General features: G+C 40.2%; 1 protein-coding gene across 1 annotated transcript; it reads left to right on the top strand.

Moving 5' to 3' along the window:
* Positions 1-2,681: 2,681 nt before the first annotated feature.
* Positions 2,682-8,704, top strand: LOC103931728 (chloroplast envelope membrane protein-like). The gene is made up of 7 exons (XM_009341249.3): positions 2,682-3,470; positions 3,942-4,027; positions 4,760-4,933; positions 6,272-6,386; positions 7,343-7,440; positions 7,937-8,072; positions 8,184-8,704. Exons 1-7 carry the CDS (start codon positions 2,841-2,843, stop codon positions 8,250-8,252), a joined length of 1,308 nt encoding a protein of 435 aa, XP_009339524.2. The 5' UTR covers positions 2,682-2,840; the 3' UTR covers positions 8,253-8,704.
* The last annotated feature ends 9,104 nt before the right edge of the window (positions 8,705-17,808 follow it).

Below are 17,808 nucleotides of genomic sequence, written 5' to 3'. Positions count from 1 at the left end.
GAGTGTGAGTGTGTGGCCCAAAACATGCCAACACAACACAAAAACAACCAATAACGTAACGAAATCGAACTAGGGCAAAATAGTCTTTTCACTCGTACGTTTTTTTTTTTTTTTATATTTCTGGGACGGGCTGTCACACTGAAGATGGCCAAAATCATCTCCCTGATATTGCATGATTTAGGATTTCGCCTCAAGAGATATTGAAGCAAGTTCTAGTGTTCGTTGAGATCTTAATGACAACTTAATTTGCAGATAATTCTCTAAGCAAGCAAACAATTGTATTAACAGTGGCTATGTGCATGAGAAAGGTGTAAAGAATGATCTTATAAAGCATAGCTAACCAAAGAACACAAACAATGCTTATCCATTTCTTAGAACCATATTTAAGTGGCAACCAAGTTATTATCATTGGATTTGGAAACAAATAACCAAAACGACACAAAGAAAAACAAAAAAATCTTTTTGGGTTTTCAAATTATCCATTTGTTTTTTTGTTTGGAATTTTAGGACACTAATGACACAGCAAAACAACTAACAAGAACCATAATTTAAAAGATTTGAAAACGAAGACTGCATGTTAGCAATAACCAATTTCTGACCTTTGTTCAATTTTTTACATATATCTTGCAAACTACTTGGCAGAATTCAATGTTCTTTATATGGTTGAATTCAGAACGAAAATTTGAAGAACGCAATGCGAACCAAAACTCATAAACGGCTTTAATAAAACAGAGGGCCTACATTTACTGACTCAAAACAACTAATGAAAAACTATCAAAATGAGATCCCTCCCCCAAACTTGAATAACACATTGTCCTCAATGTGAAGTGCAATACAAGGCATGCAATGAGTTAAACAAATAAGGAAAAATAGAACTGAATAAAAATAAGTTAAAAAAAAAAAAATAAAGAGTAAAGTTTAGAACTCCCCTGGTCATGATGAAGTCCACTCTCAAGCACACAACAAGCGCCATCTTCCTTCTTCAAAAACTTGGGTTGCCTCACAAGAAGCGCTAAGTTTTAAGTCTTCAGCCAGACATAACAATATTTATTTAAGATCATTGAGGTACAAAACCTCCTCATTCATTTGTGGGATAGGTTCCAAGTATTGCTTCAAACGATGGTCATTCACCTTAAATGTCAAACCACTCTTCATATCTTGAATTTCCACGGCACCATAGGGATATGCTTGCACAATGAGATTAGGTCCATTCCATCTAGATCGAAGCCTAGTGGGAAAAACTTCGAACCTTGACTTTTTCCATAAAACTTTTTGGTTTGGTTCAAAATATTTCCGAAGTAAAGCTTTGTCATGAGCAACCTCAAACTTCTCTTTCATTCGATCCACAAACATCGATCTGAAAACAATCATGAGGATCCAAAGGACTCTTCAAAGCTTCAAAGGTCTGAAATTTTACGTTGAATTTTAAAACTACATATCTTCTTCATTTCTCAACCATTTTTTATGTACTTTATATGGAAATGAAGCTTATGAAGAGTAGAACAAGTCCATACCTTTTGGAAGTACGGAAATGGACTGAAATTAGCTCGAAGATCTCGGACAATTTTCAACTTCTTGAAATTGTGTGTTTCGACGTTGGCTTAGCTTCAAGCTTGAACTAGATACCTCGAGGAGTTGTGTGGATGCTTCCAAATTTCCAAAATCTTTTAACACGAATGGGAAGTCGTCAGAGAACTCACACTCAAGTCGGAGCTCCGAGTTGGAAGCTTAAAACATCACCATTTTAGGATTGATTTGTACAGATGGACTTGTGGGGATGAGAGAAGTATGATGGTGGTGGTTTGAAGTTCGATATGTGAGGTTTGATGATGGTGTATGGTTGCTGCAGAGAGGGAAGACACGGTGTGAAAGGGGAGAGAAGGAGGAGATGAGAGAGATAGAGGTTTTCTGATTGGACAAAAGAGAGAGAGAGAGAGAGAGAAGTTGTCTGATTAGGTGAGAGAATTGAGGAGAGTGACTGATTGGTGGTGAGATAGGGTCATGGGACTCCTTTTTTAAATGGAGAAAGTGATAAGATTTTTGTATAATTCAAGGTACACGAAATCTGTCTCCTTATCAAAAACAATATTTCCTACACTAAATAATTAGCACACGTGTACAATTCTACCCGTTGTTAACGCACTTTAACTAAACATAACTTCTTCGTTACAAATCTGATTCAGGCCTACCTCACGCTCACGCATTTTGTAACAACAAGTACTATTTAATTACGATAACGAGAAAAATAAATTAAAAGCCAAATAACTACGTCCACGTTAGGTTCCACTTTGCCAATAAGGGCATAAACATCATTTTACATACTCCGGAATGAATTTACACGGAAAATTAGGGACTTGTCATCACATGTGTCACATCGGCATACAATACAATTTTTGACAGAATTGTGAAGGAAATATCATATTGATTTGAGACACCTGTTTTTAGGATTACATTATTCGATTTTCAATTTCAGGAACTATCTTGATGGTCTAGGTGAATTTCAAAGACCATTTGTGATAACACATCTTATGAGGCCTCTTTATGTGTCACATCAGCATATAATATAATTATGATGGAAGGGACTACATTGATTTATGACACTACTTTTCAGAAATTATCAATTATTAATTTTAGAAACCGTTTTTGATGGTGTGGTTGAATTTTAAGAACCATTTTCGATAAAAGCCCTAAAATAAATTAACTAAACGCTCCCAACCTTTATCCACTTTCCTCCCTAAAGTGTGAAGAGTGAACAAGCTCTTTATCCACCAACTAGTTTTGATGTTCGTGTTTGAATTCTTCAATTTTTGCTTTGAGGAGCTGGAAAATGTGGGCTTACTATGTTAATCATGTCCTCCTCCGCCGTCTTGTGCAAAAGCTTGATCTTTGTTAACTCCAAGCTCAGTCTGCTCAGCCGCAACTCCATTTTCCACAGAAATTTGTCGACGCCACTGCCTCTTGTGGTTGATACAAGGCGGCGGAGGTCTGCCGCTGCAGAGCACATTCCAAATGCTTCTGGAAAAAGGAAAAGGAAAAGGACTTGGTGGCAAACATTCTTTTTCGACGACGACGGGAATTGGCTTGGTTTGAAGGAGGACGACATGCTGGCGGCGGAGGAGGAGCAAGAAGAGGAGTTAGATGGCTCCTCCCCAGCTGCCGCCAACAGCAGAGGCGAAGAATCTGAGAAATTTGAGGCGTGGAAGACAAGGGCAGAAGCAATCGTGGAGTTGAGGGAAGCACAGCAGGACATGACCAACGAGGAGAACCGCATGTGGGAGGATTGGATTTCGGATTCTAATTCTAACTCTAATTCTTCTACTTCCTCCTGGGAAGCATCTGTGCAGTCGGATCCTACTCAAGAAAGGGGATTGATTTACTCTCTCAGCGATTTTGTCCTCGGAAAGGAAGAAGATGATGAGGAGGACATGCTCTATGAAGACCGCGTTTTTCGCTATGCCTCACTCAATTCGGTAACTACAACTAGTACAACAACAATATGCATTTTACTTGCCAACTATTATTCGCACTCTAAAAATCTAATTATGCACTCGTCACTCATGCTGTTAACTGTTCAGTCGCATTACTAATTCCGGTGGAAACTAAAGGTTAAACACTTTTCGTTGATCGTAAGTGCGCAATATGTATAAACAGAGTATAAAGAATGAAAGAGAAACAATCTAAACATTAAACATTCCTAACTTTAATGGGGGAGCTATCAAAACAATTGCAGTATTCAACTTTATATATTGCATTGGTGTTTCTGCCTTGGAACATTTTTACAACAGGCAACAAAATTATGAGATCAAATGGTTTTAGTGTAATTTTCTGTAAGCCCGCTTTTTTTCCTTTAGCAATATTAGTCTTGTGCTATTACATGTTGCGATCTTCTTTTTATTGTTGAAGGACTGATTGCCCTAAGCCAAATTCATCCTTTTTTACAGGCCAAATTTTTGGCAGTATTAGTTATCATACCCTGGGCCTTGGATTTTGTGGTTCACGACTATGTTCTGATGCCTTTCTTAGACAGGTAAGCGTTATCTCTTTTGCTTATCAGATATATAAACACACGTGCAATGTTTCCTTGTTTAATTTCCGAGTGAACATGTTTAAATACCAATATCAAATCCTGTGTCTTTGGAATTTAATTTTACTCTCCATATATATTGTTATTAACTCCATTTCGTTGCACCATCTAAAGGCAGCATAACTAAATTATTCAACAAACTTCTAAGGCATATTGCCTTAATGTGCTTATCCCTATTGATGCCAGAAAAGAAGACTGCATCAGGAACGTATCTTGAAATAAGTGGCTACAATAATTTTCTTCTTTTAAAGAAAGGCATGCGTGCGATTGTGTGTGTACTGTGTAGAATATAGAATTTCACATACTTCTCTAAATGCAACCTTTCTACTCCTCCTCCACCTCCACCTCCACCTCCACCTCCACCTCCACCTTCTTAACTTAGAACTTTTCTGTAGGTAGGTTGGTTCTGTTTTACAAGTTTCTTATTTTGGTAGTTATGTCAAAAAACTTAGTTAGTTTTGAAATACTATTGTTAGGTTGTTGGTTATACATTTATACATATTTGTGTGTGTGTGTGTGTGTGTTATTTATGCATGCTTGTATAAACTAAAGGAAAAAGATTGTAAGTTCAGCATATATTTTTTGTTGCATTGGACCTGGTATTAACTTAATTTTAACCATTACTTTTACCTCTAAAATTAAGAACTAATGGAGCACCCACTTGCTTGCGAACAGATATGTGAAGACTGTACCACTTGCAGCACAGTTGCTTGATGTCAGACGAAATCAAAAGCTTCAAATGGTTGAGGAATTAAAAATGGAGGGAGCAAGATTTCATCTTGAGATGGAAATTGGAAAATCTCCACCGCTTTCTGATGATGAGGTTTGGTGGGAGTTGCGGCATAAAGCGTAAGATTCCTGCTCTTTAGTACTCCTCTAGAAAGAGCCTCCATAACATTACCGTTGTAGTCTTTTAGTCTTTATCCAAGTTTAAAATAGGTTCACAAAGTCACAATTGAGATGAGGGGGTAGATTAGAATGGAGTTTTCTATAAAAGGGCTAAAAGTAGTCACACATGCCAAGACTTGAGCAGTATAGTTTGTGACTTGTGACTCTAGAACATATCACCACATAAACAGTCAAACATGTAGAACTTATTAGTTTGATCATTACATCAATGACTAGTTCCATTGTGTAAACCTCCATAAATTATAACTGTATTCAGGCTGCTAAAAGCCTTTAAATCGGGTAAAAAGTTAAAAGTGAAGATTTGACCCAGAACAGTTATAATCTATCTTAAGTAATAAAAAAGTAGTTGGGATTCTACATGAGTACTAGTATAGTAGAACCATTGTCCTTCAGAGAAACTGCTTCTGCCCTAATACCGGGGTTGACAACAGGGTACAAGGTAAGGGGAGGCGATGCATTAACATATGGAAGAAATGTACAGAGTATGACCAAAACTGGTAGGTTTAGAAGTTCAAAGTAGAGGACTGGGAAATATATGGATATATGCTTGCAGGAAAAAAAAAAAAAAAAACAAAAAAGGGGGAAAAAAAATCTGAACTCTTGTAACACAGAGTGAAAAGACGGAGAAATCACAGCAGGAAGGAAGAAAGAAAGAAAGGAATTTTCAATTAAAATGAATGCACTATCATTGTACAGAGAAGGAAGCCGCTGATATTTATATCAGTACACGGATATAATTAGCCCAGTGATCACAATGTAAGCATAGCATACCTAACTCTAATGAAGACAATTAATTTTGTAAATAATCCAAAAACCTTTAAACACATGGCACCTGTCATTAGAAAACAGATTTTGTTTTTAGCTGGACTTATTTCATTCAAGGTTCTCTTGCATATGGATGATGGTATGGTGTAAAGTTATAGCTGGACATTTTTCTCAGTGCACTGCACACTTGGACTTTTGTATCTACATAACAAAAAATACTCTCATTTCAGAGATCCAAATGCCCTAGTATGCAATGAGAAAAATGTCCAGGTTATAATTGTAAAAGGTCATCAAGTATTCTCACTTTTTAATTATGGCTAATAAATTTACCTATGTCAATGATTTTACATTTTTAATTATGGTGTAATGTGACTAGAAATGTTGAAACTGAGTATTATATTTTGAGATAATATTGGAAAATTCCCCTTATGTTCTAATCTTCTTAAACTAGATTTTAGACTTTAGTTTCAATGACGAATAGCATCCAAATTACGTTTCTTATGGCTTCAACAGGTTAGAGCTGAGAGATGAATGGAGACTAGAGAATCGTAATGCATTTGCCAACATATGGTCAGATATGATATTCGGGATCTCATTATTCATTCTTTTATACAGCAATCAGAGTAAAGTGAGCTACTATTACTTTCTTTCTGTGGTTGCTTTCATGCATGATAATTTTTTCCCATTACGATCATAATAGCGTTACCTAAAACTGAATGTCCTTGGAATGTTACAGTTAACAACTCCATTTGTCTTGCAGATATGGTAGTATGAGCAGTTATTGCATTATTAGCTATGAGTGTCAGTTCCTACTACTAGATTGTTTTTTCTTTGCCTTTTCCTCAGTTGTTCTATGTGCGGTTTTTTTTTTTGGTCTGTTTATCATCTATTTGGTTAGGGTGATGAATATGCATCCTCATTGTTTGCAGAACGCGTCAAACTTGTGAAGTTGTGATGCCTTTTATCTGCTCAGAATTATAGCTATCAATATCATATGAATACTGACACAAATTAGATCTATACTATAGTATTAGTAGGTCAAGACTATAGAACATTTTATGTCTGGATGGGAGTGGTGACGTAAGGAACAACAAATATTGGATCTAACTAATTGGAATGAAGCAGAGAACTTAATGTTAGGAAACTAGGAAAGCTATATCACTTTCTATGCAGATTGCAGAGGTGAGCTTTAAGAGTTCAATGCAAATGTAAGCATTCTTGGCCGATGTGACTCTTCTCCCAAGCATTATCTTAACCTTTATGATTAATATTCACAGGATTTTAAGTTCTTGGTTCACATAAATTCCAATCATAATTATTTGTTACTTAGAAGTAATAGAGTTCCCCGGCTGATCTTTGGAAACTATGTTGCTTGATTTATCAGTTTGGCAATGAAATTATAGCTTAACTTCATGGAGTACCCATGAAGATATACTATGTTGGTCTAGCTACTTTCTTAAGAAGCATATTTGTGTTCATGGAGATTATTTTGTTTCTGATTTAAATTGCCTGCTAAAAACTCTGCACTAAGTCTTGTTAAATTGATTGTATTTCCGTTTTTTATTCTTCCTCTTCCTTTTGCAGGTAGCATTGCTGAAGTTTACAGGTTATAAGATAATAAATAATATTTCAGATACCGGGAAGGCATTTCTAATCATACTTATCACAGATATTTTTTTAGGGTAATAAACTGCTCTTTTGTTTGGTACTGTGAATTTCTGTTACTATATTCAGTATACAATACAGTGTTTGTTCAAATTTGCTTACAACTATGGAAAGCTATAAAATTAAAGACATACACATATATATGGAATTTTTCTCTTGCCAGATAGCTTAGTACATTACATAGCTAGACTGTCAATATGGACCGCTGATTAGGCGGGCTCTTGTGAGAGTGTGAAGTCCAGATTCAGTCTCATGACATAACTTACCTAGTTATGTGGTAAGAGAATATTACCCCATATATGTACACGCATGCGCACACATATGACATATATTATAGTGCGTGTCAAGGGTGCACAATGTCCCTTAGGTGAATGTCGCCATCTTGTGGTAGGATGATTTTAGTTCCAATTCTTCAGTTTCATTTCTGTGATTTCTATCCTAGTCATCCTCGTGTGACCAAAATGCGTGCGTATCAAACTTTTCTGATTGAGGTACACAACTGCATACCTGCAGGTATCATTCTGAGTCCGGTTGGCAAACATTGTTAGAAATTTTTGTTGAGCATTATGGGCTTGAGGTTGATCAGTCTGCCATAACCATTTTCATCTGCCTGATTCCAGTTATCATGGATGCATGCGTCAAACTTTGGGTATGTTCTGCTCTTCTACTATATAGTAATTTCAGTTTTGCAAACCACTCGTACATGCTTTAGTGCTTGTAGTTTCTTTACAATTTGGTACCATTTGTATTTGTGGTGCAGCTGTTTAAATTCCTTCCAAGATTATCCCCGAAGGTGACAAACATATTCCGAGAAATGAAGCGTCACTAGTAAAATTGTTTGTGTGGGTTCTCTGGCGTTTAAAAGAATTTTGAGAAAGGTAGGTAGCCATGTACCACGAAGATTACATTTCTTTTTGTTTCCTTGATTTCCCGTATAGAGGGAGGTTTACGTCATTGTATGAGTGTATAGCTTATTGTAGTTGTTTGGATATCATTCACTCTGAAAAATGATCCTCTTCGGATGTTCTTTGTGGGGATCCGGAGGATCAATCAATCATGTACATTCATTGTACATCGTACGGTGAGAAATTATTTAAAATTTAAAATTTAAAATTGAATATAAATAGTATCTAATGAAAACTGATCGCACGATGTACGATAAACGGACATGAGTGATTGATCCCCTAGATCCCCACAAAGAGGATTTGAAGAGGATCCTTTTTCATTCTTTCTTACCCATAAATGACAAATGTGGTATAAAAACAGTAAAAGATGTTTATACGTAGTACTAGTACGTACAGTTAAATCTACATCGTACGTACGTACGTACATTGAACAAGCAAATGTAATGTGTATTAAGTATGGGAAATTTATTGGACAACACGTGAGGTGTTAATATAATAGGCTTTTTTTTAGGGTAAAGTACAAAAAATTACCTCAACTATTGATGTCACGACACTTTCATACCTTATTTTTTAAAATTGACAATGTCATACCTCATCTTATGAATTTGTGTTAATGTCATACTTTCCGTTAATTTATCTGTCATCTATTCCGTTAAGTATTAATAAAATATTAAAAAATTAATTAAATATTAAAAACTAAAATTATAAAATCATTTAACAATTTTTTTTTACATGGGGACCCATCCCTTATCCCATTCACCTTTCTTCCCTCCTCCCATCTTCCCCCACCCCAAGCCTAGATCCCACCTGCTCTTGTCTTCCCCTAACCCACCCTTCAAACTCATCACCCTCAACCTTCTTCCCCACCTGTCTCCCCCGAACTCATCATCCTCACCCTTCTTCCCCATTTTAGTCCCCAATTTTTAATTTACTCAAACAAATCAAATCCCAATTGGAATTTCGCAAATTGGGTGTGTTCTGTTGCTACCCTTTTGACACCTCTGCCTCGTGCATCCATCCTTTTCTTTCTCCCATGTTCAAATCCCAATTGAAATTTCGCAACTTGGGTGTACGCCGTGATGGCGTGCTCATGCGTCCATGGATTGCTGGATCATAGTAGAGGAATTAGAGCGGGAAAGGCGCCGGACTCGCGCGATCGAGGCGTGATTATCAACCTGATTCTTCGCTAAAAGCCTGAGCTTGGCTGCTACAGATTGCTTCACGACAAGCGACGACGATTGGAGGCCGTCGACGTAGATCTTGATCGTCGCCTGAAGATCCTCCGGCGAAATGCTCTCGATGATCTTGGTTGAGAAGTTCTCCCTTTGCAAAAACCCCTGGCATGGCTCCAGTTCTGGCGCAGCCTTAGATAATTCAGAGGTCAGAGCGTTTTCCGGCGACGGCAAGCTTGCGAGCCGTTTTAATTCTCCCGATCTGTCGTTGCTTCAGGCGGAGAAATCACTGAAGACTTGGGGATAGCTAGAGGTACTCCTTGTCGGAAGACGTAGACTTACTGGTGGAGTTATGGGTGCGGAGGGCAAGCTTGTTGAGGCGCATGTCGACGATCGAATCGGTCAGGTTTTCGAAGATGAAAGGCTCTCGGCGTGGGTGCAGAGGACGAGGTTTGTGAAGTTTAGGGCTTGGAGCTTGCCGACAATGGCAGAGTCGATGAGGCTACTGTTGCAGCGTGAAAGGGAGAAAGGCAAAGAGAATACGAGAGGAAAAGGGAGAGAGAGAGGGGAGGGATGGTGGTTCTAGGCACGGCGAGGGAGAGCGAAGTGGGGATGGGATCTGAGTTTGGGGTGGGGGAAGACGGGAGGAGGGAAGAAAGGTGAGGGGTATAAAGGGTGGGTCCCCATGTAAAATATTTTTTTTAAATGATTTTATAACTTTAGTTTTTAATATTCAATTAATTTTTTAATTTTTTATTAATTTTTTTAAGCCACGTCACTACTTAACGAAATAGATGATAGACAAATTGATGGAAGGTATGACATTGTCACAAATTCGTAAAATGAGGTATGACATTGTCAATTTTAAAAGATGAGATATGAAAGTGTCGTTCGACCCATAATTGAGGTAATTTTTTGTACTTTACCTTTTCTTTTAATAATTGACTTTTTGGACGTACTTTTAAGATTGGTTTGGGCCGCAACGACTGTGCTTTATCAAGACAAGTTTGCCCTGGAATTCTGCCCAATTGAAAATATTGGGCCCGCCCGAATAAACTTTTGACTGTTCAGCTAAAAACTCAGACTAGGCTCAACCCATCGGGAGATGGTTTAAAGCATTCGTAGCTCAAGTGACAAACCATTAGACCAGTATCAGATTTCTCCAAACTGCTTCCCATATGCACAATGACAAGTTCATGGGAGGCCTTAAAATTATAAAGAAGAATCACTCAAGGCCATCCATCGAACCACGTCTAGGGTCAAAGCTGTCTACTCCAATCTACACGTCGGATTACATTATATGTACCATTTACTTGGTAAAATGCCAAAATTACTCAAGGCCATCCACCAAACCACGTCGAATGCAGGGCCAAGAACCTTCATCCATCAATTTCAATTGTTGAAGAGCCTCCGTGAAGCGCTAACAAAAGCTTGGACATTCACCATCGTGACGAGGAATTGTACCGTCCTCCAGGCAAGGTGGATGTTATGACATACCCAACCTGGAAAGCCCACGGAGACACCTAAATCGCAATGTGCTGGCCGATATCAGGAAGGTGACGAAGCCATAAAGTGTAGTGACGTGGAAAACGTGAATAAATTAAAACCTAAAAGTGACCAATTTAGAGTGTGCATGTACGCGGGATTGAACCCATATCACATAAGTGATGACAGAGTATAAATAAATTGCAATAAAAGAAGAGTAAAGACATTTATATCGAAGGGAGAAGCCTCTTACATAACAGCTTTGACCAACAATCCTCACCGTCACAAAACCTCTGTCACTAAAATCTTGGAGGGGCGAAAAATAAGGGTGAGTGGGCCTGAAAAAATAAAGTTTGTAAATCATTTTCGAAAATGCGTAACCCCTTGCTGTAAAACAAGTATATAATCTCCTGAAAATATTATAATTCGATACCCTGCAGCAAAAGTGAGTGAAAAGATGTATGGTACACCAACAAGGTATCTCAACATTAAATCTCAAATCGTTATTACAAGAAATCAATGCTCATTAATTTATGTAGGCACACAAGTCCATTACAGAGATATTCAAACAATGGAACATGCAAGGTGTGGGTTTTACATTCTAGTACTACATCACGTGTGCTGCACTAATCGCATCACAAACGAATCCAAAACATCATACAAAGGATAGGGTGGCATTTAACTTTGGATCCAAAGCGAAGGTAAACAGTGCATGTGAACAACACGTGAAGCTGATCCTTGACCTAGAACAATACAAATAACTAAGAGACACTATGTAAACATGTAATAATGAGCAAATAAAATGCAAGAATGTCATGCAACAAGTTTATGCGCACAAATAATATTAAAAACATAAAGTGTACGAAAAGTGACACACCCCGACCCAGAAAGTCCACTTGGACCCTGAATCGAGCTGTGCTGGTCGACACCTGGAAGGTGACGAAGCCATAAAATGTAATAGTGTATAAAAAGTGAATGAATTTGAATCTAAAAGTGTCTAAATACCAGAGTGCGCTACGAGTGGGAGTGAACCCATTTTACACGCGATGTCAGAGCATAAGTAAGGTACAGTAATGTGGGTAAGAATCATACCCTCAAAAATATCCATCAATACTAAGATTCGCCACAGATTCTTGTCGATACAAACTCAGCAGCTAAAACCTGGAGGGCACCAAACAGAAGGTGTGAGTAAGCAATAAAACCAAGCTTCCCAAAGTTACTACCTCTCTAAAAGTAATGCCCCTAAATGTAAAACCCGTATCGTTTTCCATAAGACAGTACAACATATATACATATATCCAAACCATACTCAGAAATGACCAAAACCACGGTTTGCCATCAAATCCACCATACATTAATAAGTAGGCCAAATGAACTAAATCAATACAAAGTGATATATCAGTCAGAGTCATCTAAAATGACATGTACAACTTATCCGTATCTCATCAATCATGGCTAGCATATAAGTCGGGGTCACCTATAGTGACCTGTACGACTTATCCATATCTCATCAATCCTGGCTAGCATATAAGTCGGAGTCACCTATAGTGACCTGTACGACTTATCCATATCTCATCAATCCTGGCTAGCATATAGCTCAATAAGTATACCTGCACACGAGTCGGAACCACCTAAAGTGGTCTGTACAACAGGACTGGGTGTAAATAAATACGCTCAAGTGCTACGATCACATGAAGACTGGGCGAATAATCGCGGGTCACCTACGAGTCGGAACCACCTAAAGTGGTCTGTACGACAGGGCTGTGCACCTACCTTGGATCCAAGGTGAGCGTAAGGTGCGGGAGGTGAACATCACGTGAAGGACTGTGCCCTGGCCACGGGCGGGAGCACTAACACCGGGGTGTAGGTTTATGAGCTCTCAATGCATCTCAATATAACATGTGGAACTCATGGTAACCAGTACGACAATATCGAAGTTGCCTAACTCATAACTGTAGTCATGCTATAACGCAATCGATTCAACTAGTACCATAAACTCACCTGAACTTACCTGGGTGTCCTGAGTTCACCTTTGCACTTGAAAGCATTCCCAATAATTATATGCAAGTAATATACATATGGATATATCATGATGCAATCTACTACTCAACCATGTCGTAGCATTTTCAATTATAAACAATATGGTGTGAAGTGTACAATCAATAACGCCCTACTCCCAAACTACTTATTTTTAGGGATAATTATCCATGACAACCCAATTAACTCTAATTTAACTAACTAATTCACAAAACTAAAACTTGTCTTTACCAATTTCCTTCGCATTACTCAATTTCCCAAGCAAGGATTTTGTCTCAAATATTTTATGGCTGCATCTAACGTCTCGTTAGACTGCCTATGTACCCTAAATAGGGATCAAGCCATTCGTAGTTCATATAGGTACTTCAAGCATTCACAATAATTATATGAAGGTAATATACCTAATCAATTTAAGAGTGTCGATAGAACTCTCAATAATATGCACAATAAAAAGGAAAAGATCCACTCACCTGGAGTCCACGCTATACTTCTTTAGCGCACGCATCAAGGCGTCCTGAATGATCGGTCCCTGTTGCCAATTATCAAATCACATCTCAGAACTCTTATTCGTAGAATACGTAATTCACATAAAATACAACCTCAACGACATTCTAAAATAGTTTGATACCCATTGACCACAAGTCAACCGTCGATCAAAGATCGACGGTAGGGTTTACAACCCTGTATAACTTGACCCGGAAGATCCGCATATCAGATTTCCAATCTGCAACTCCCAACGATCCACAATAGGTTTCTAGAATAACATATTAAAATTTCATTACGATCCAACGGTCAGATCTTCGCCAATTGCCTAAAACAAGTGGCCGTGAACATTTATTTTACTAACTTACAAATCCAATTCAGGAAGATCCGTAAGTCGGATTCCCGATCCGTAAATTCCTATGCCCAGGATGGGTGACCCATCGGGAAGTTCTCGTGTGAGTTCCCAAAAACAAAACCGTGAGGGTGTGGTCGGAGCCCAAAGCGGACAATATCGTGCTACGGTGGTGGAGCGGGCCCGGGAAGTGGTCCCCCCCCGGGCCGGGATGTGACAATATGGTATCAGAGCCTAACCCTGGTCGTGGTGTGCCGACGAGGACGTCGGGCCCCTAAGGGGGGTGGATTATAACATCCCACATCGCCCAGGGGAGTGATCCTTAAATGTATATTCCCATCCCTACCTAGCACAAGGCCTTTTGGGAGCTCACTGGCTTCGTGTTCCATGGGAACTCCGAAGTTAAGCGAGTAGCGCGCGAGAGCACTCCCAGGATGGGTGACCCATCGGGAAGTTCTCGTGTGAGTTCCCAAAAACAAAACCGTGAGGGTGTGGTCGGGGCCCAAAGCGGACAATATCGTGCTACGGTGGTGGAGCGGGCCCGGGAAGTGGTCCCCCCCGGGCCGGGATGTGACATATTTCTTATTGATGACACATCATTTAGTTTGCAATTTTAGTTTATAAATTTAGTCTTGCTAGCATTACTCTTAAAATGAGCACACATTATATGTTTGTTCCTCATATTTTCATTATGTTCCAATATTTCTATTGACTCTAAAAATTACAAAAGCCTACGCGGTGCGCAGGCCGAATAACTAATAAGCTAACTAAGTCCTTCGGTTGAATGCGGGGCATGCCAAATTGTCGGTCGAGCTTGGCCGAGGAGTAAAATTTGTTGATGTTGCGTTGAGCGCGTTGCTGACTTCTTTATCTTGCGACTGCGGCCGAGGAAGGAACAAATCTTGGCTTCTGGATTCTCTAGCCTGAAGACAAGGTTGCTAGTTCTTCGAAGTTCATAAATCGTCGGCGCCCGATTCGGTCACCGTGATTATATTCATAAGAGTATAAGCACGTCGAATCGACACCACACTATATGGACACAAATATTCAAAGGTGATGCATGTCTTGATGGTGAATGTGGTTCGGCCGTCAGAATGCCAAACTCTGAAACTCACTCGTGAGTATCCAATCATAAAATCACTCGACGTCCAGTACGCCGAATGTCGTAGCTCGTAACACCTTACTTCGCCGAGAAGGCTAATAAGATGATCTTTGCCAACAAGGATTCGAAAACCCTTCTCGGCCGAGACTTGGATAGGTAACCAGTCGGCCTTGACGCAGTGTTGTTTATCCAAACTGAAGGTGCTCCTCGGTCGGCTGATTCTACGGCAACAGTACTGTTTATCCAAATTGAAGGTGTTTGCCAGTTGCCTCCATAGTGCTGTTAATCCAAACTAAAGGTGTGTCAGCGAGAAAAAGAAAATAAAAATCTCAAGCTGTTTGAGAGGTTTTGCGCATGGCAATTGTATGTTGAATTGAAGGTCCCCAATTGTTGCATGATGTCTTGTATTTATAGCACCAACTCCTCGAGATTAAATTAAACTCATATCCGGACTGGGATTCCTTGTTTTGTTCCAACTTTGCTTCGAACAATCCTACTTCTACTAGGACTTTGAACTCACCCCTTTTCAGAGCTTTACTCATTGTTGGCCGATAATCCTAATTGCACTAGGACTTCCTCGACCTCTTTTCTTATCTGAACTACTCCTTCTTGTGATAGGACTTGACTACCCCTGCTGAAGGGCCCAGAATCATCATAGCCCATAGTACTTCTGACATGGCTTTGGGCCAAGCACAAATCTACACTCGGCCCAACAATATTATTTTGGGCCCAAACATTGCCCCCTCACTTCTGAGGTCGTCGACTGCCAACCTTTGGTTGGATCTCTACCCTGAAGAAGCGAAAACATCTTTTGCCTTTAAACTTAACTGTTCTCGATAACCATTACCATGCGTATTTATGGAATATAATTGCATGATCCTCGTTACTCCCGTCGTACTGCCACGTGTCGATCTTCCGATAAACCTAACAACTCTCAATCATGGCCCTCGACAATGTACGCTTGTCGAAATGTCTTTTCCTCATTAATGCATTAAAACCGCCGTTGCACGCAATCATGCGTCCCAAATCCCCGAAAACCTCAATCCTATCCTTGAAGATTCCCAAAATATCCGAAATGATTGGCCATTTCCCGGTTAATTTTCCCCCAAATTCAAAAATCTAGTGCTTCTGAATACCAAACATTTGATCTTCCTTCTGAAATGCCTATAAATACCTGAATTCCCTTTATTTGTATTCACGTTTCTAGAAACCTTCAAAGACTCTCTTAGCCATTTTACTTTCTAAATCCCAGAAAACAAACTCTTGCCCTAGAAATCCTCCCAAGCATTCTTCCAAATTCCCAAATGAGTTCCAACACCTTCATTTCCGAGCTCAGCGATGAATGCAGCAAATGCAAGAGCTTCATCTATCGGAACACCATCAAAACTCTGTGTTTCGAAGGTGACCTGAGCATTACCCACCAAATCCTAGGGCCGCTCTTCAAGGATGCAGTTCCTTCGTCAATCACTACTCTCTTCAAGGCTCACTGCCTGACACCCTGGCTGCAAGGGTTTGACTGGTCAAAATGGGACCTATTGAGGCCCCAAGGAGCTTGGGCCACGACCAATGCCAACTGGGTGGCTTGGGTTGTCCGAATGGAAAACTTATTTGGCCAAGAGTGGAAGGCTCTTGGTATCTATGACGCCATCAAGCTTTCGACCATGGGGCTAACCATGGATAAAGAGCTCCTCATGGTAGCATTGAGTTTCTGGTGTTCTGCCACCAACACCATGGTCCTTCCTTTCGGCCCTCTCGGCCCTATTATCCTTGACGTCTTGGCTATCCTCGGGACTCCTCCATCTGGCATCCCGATAGATGCGGCTTTCTTTGGGTACCCGTTGAACCTCGACCTCAAAGGGCTTTTCGAAGATCGCATTGTCGAAACACTGAGTCGAGATGGTCGAAAGCCTTCGAAAGAAGAGGTTCAGAAGCTACACAAGAACTTCTTCAACTACAACACCCTTATCCTCCACTTCGCTGGCCGAGGCGAGGAGAGTCTTAGGAAAGGAGAACATGAAGCCTTCCTATTTTATTGGTACAACAAATTCATTTATTGTACCTGGTCGAACAAGTGTTTGGTTGAGAACATGCAGGTGGCTGAGGCCCTGGCTAGTGGTCACCCCCTGGCGCTTAGCTCGGCTGTTCTCGCCAATCTTTGCCGCTGCCTGGCCGAAGCTACCATTGGAAAAATTGACCCAAACCAGAATGGTCCCCTTTGGGTCTTCCAACTATGGCTACAAGTCTATTTTACCACACTTCGGCCGGATGTCTCTGCCTTTCAACCTGCTACTTCACTCGGCCTTTAGTTGGCATCTCGGTCGCTGCCTCCTAACCAGGCCGAAGAAGTCTTCAAATACCTCTTCGGCCTAGAAGTCCTCTCCGACGACGAATTTCTAGTATGTCGTTGTTGAGAGCACCCTCGCTCCATCAAGCTTCCATCATCAGCCTGGACCGATGGTGCAGATGCTACCCTCCGCCAAAATTGGGGGTCGATCGTGCTAACACACAACCTTCCCCTTGGCTGTGATCCTTGCTGAGCGAGTTGGGAAGTCTACCACCCTCACTTCACGGCCTGTTAACTTGGATACCTTCAAGGTTGTCCGGTCCCTCTACTCACTTCCCGTTCCTTCCTCAAGCGAGAGCGCTTTTTCGACTCATCGGGGAGGGAGTGCAGAGATTCCGAAAAGGAGTTTCAGGATCGGTGCAAAACATTTCACCTCTGACCAACTCTCCCTGAATCTCTCGGCACAGACACCTTCGGTGACTGGTGGGAAGAATACACTGGAGCCTTCTTTGGGGCTGCGGTCGAACACATCACTGACAGACTTTTCGATGATTGGCCGAGAGAA

Source organism: the organism of the source record quoted next, unplaced genomic scaffold (genome assembly GCF_019419815.1).
Source record: "Pyrus x bretschneideri cultivar Hongxiangsu unplaced genomic scaffold, Pyrus_bretschneideri_v1 Contig107, whole genome shotgun sequence".
Classification (NCBI taxonomy): domain Eukaryota; kingdom Viridiplantae; phylum Streptophyta; class Magnoliopsida; order Rosales; family Rosaceae; genus Pyrus; species Pyrus x bretschneideri.
Note: the sequence above shows the minus strand (reverse complement) of the source record. Positions and strands in the feature narration are given on the sequence as shown.

Excerpts from the sequence above, each read along its gene's own strand:
- LOC103931728 (XM_009341249.3), top strand. The coding sequence starts at position 2,841 with ATGTTAATCATGTCCTCCTCCGCCGTCTTGTGCAAAAGCTTGATCTTT. Across the intron at positions 4,934-6,271 it reads TGGGAGTTGCGGCATAAAGC|GTTAGAGCTGAGAGATGAAT; the intron begins GTAAGATTCCTG and ends TGGCTTCAACAG. Across the intron at positions 6,387-7,342 it reads TATACAGCAATCAGAGTAAA|GTAGCATTGCTGAAGTTTAC; the intron begins GTGAGCTACTAT and ends TTCCTTTTGCAG.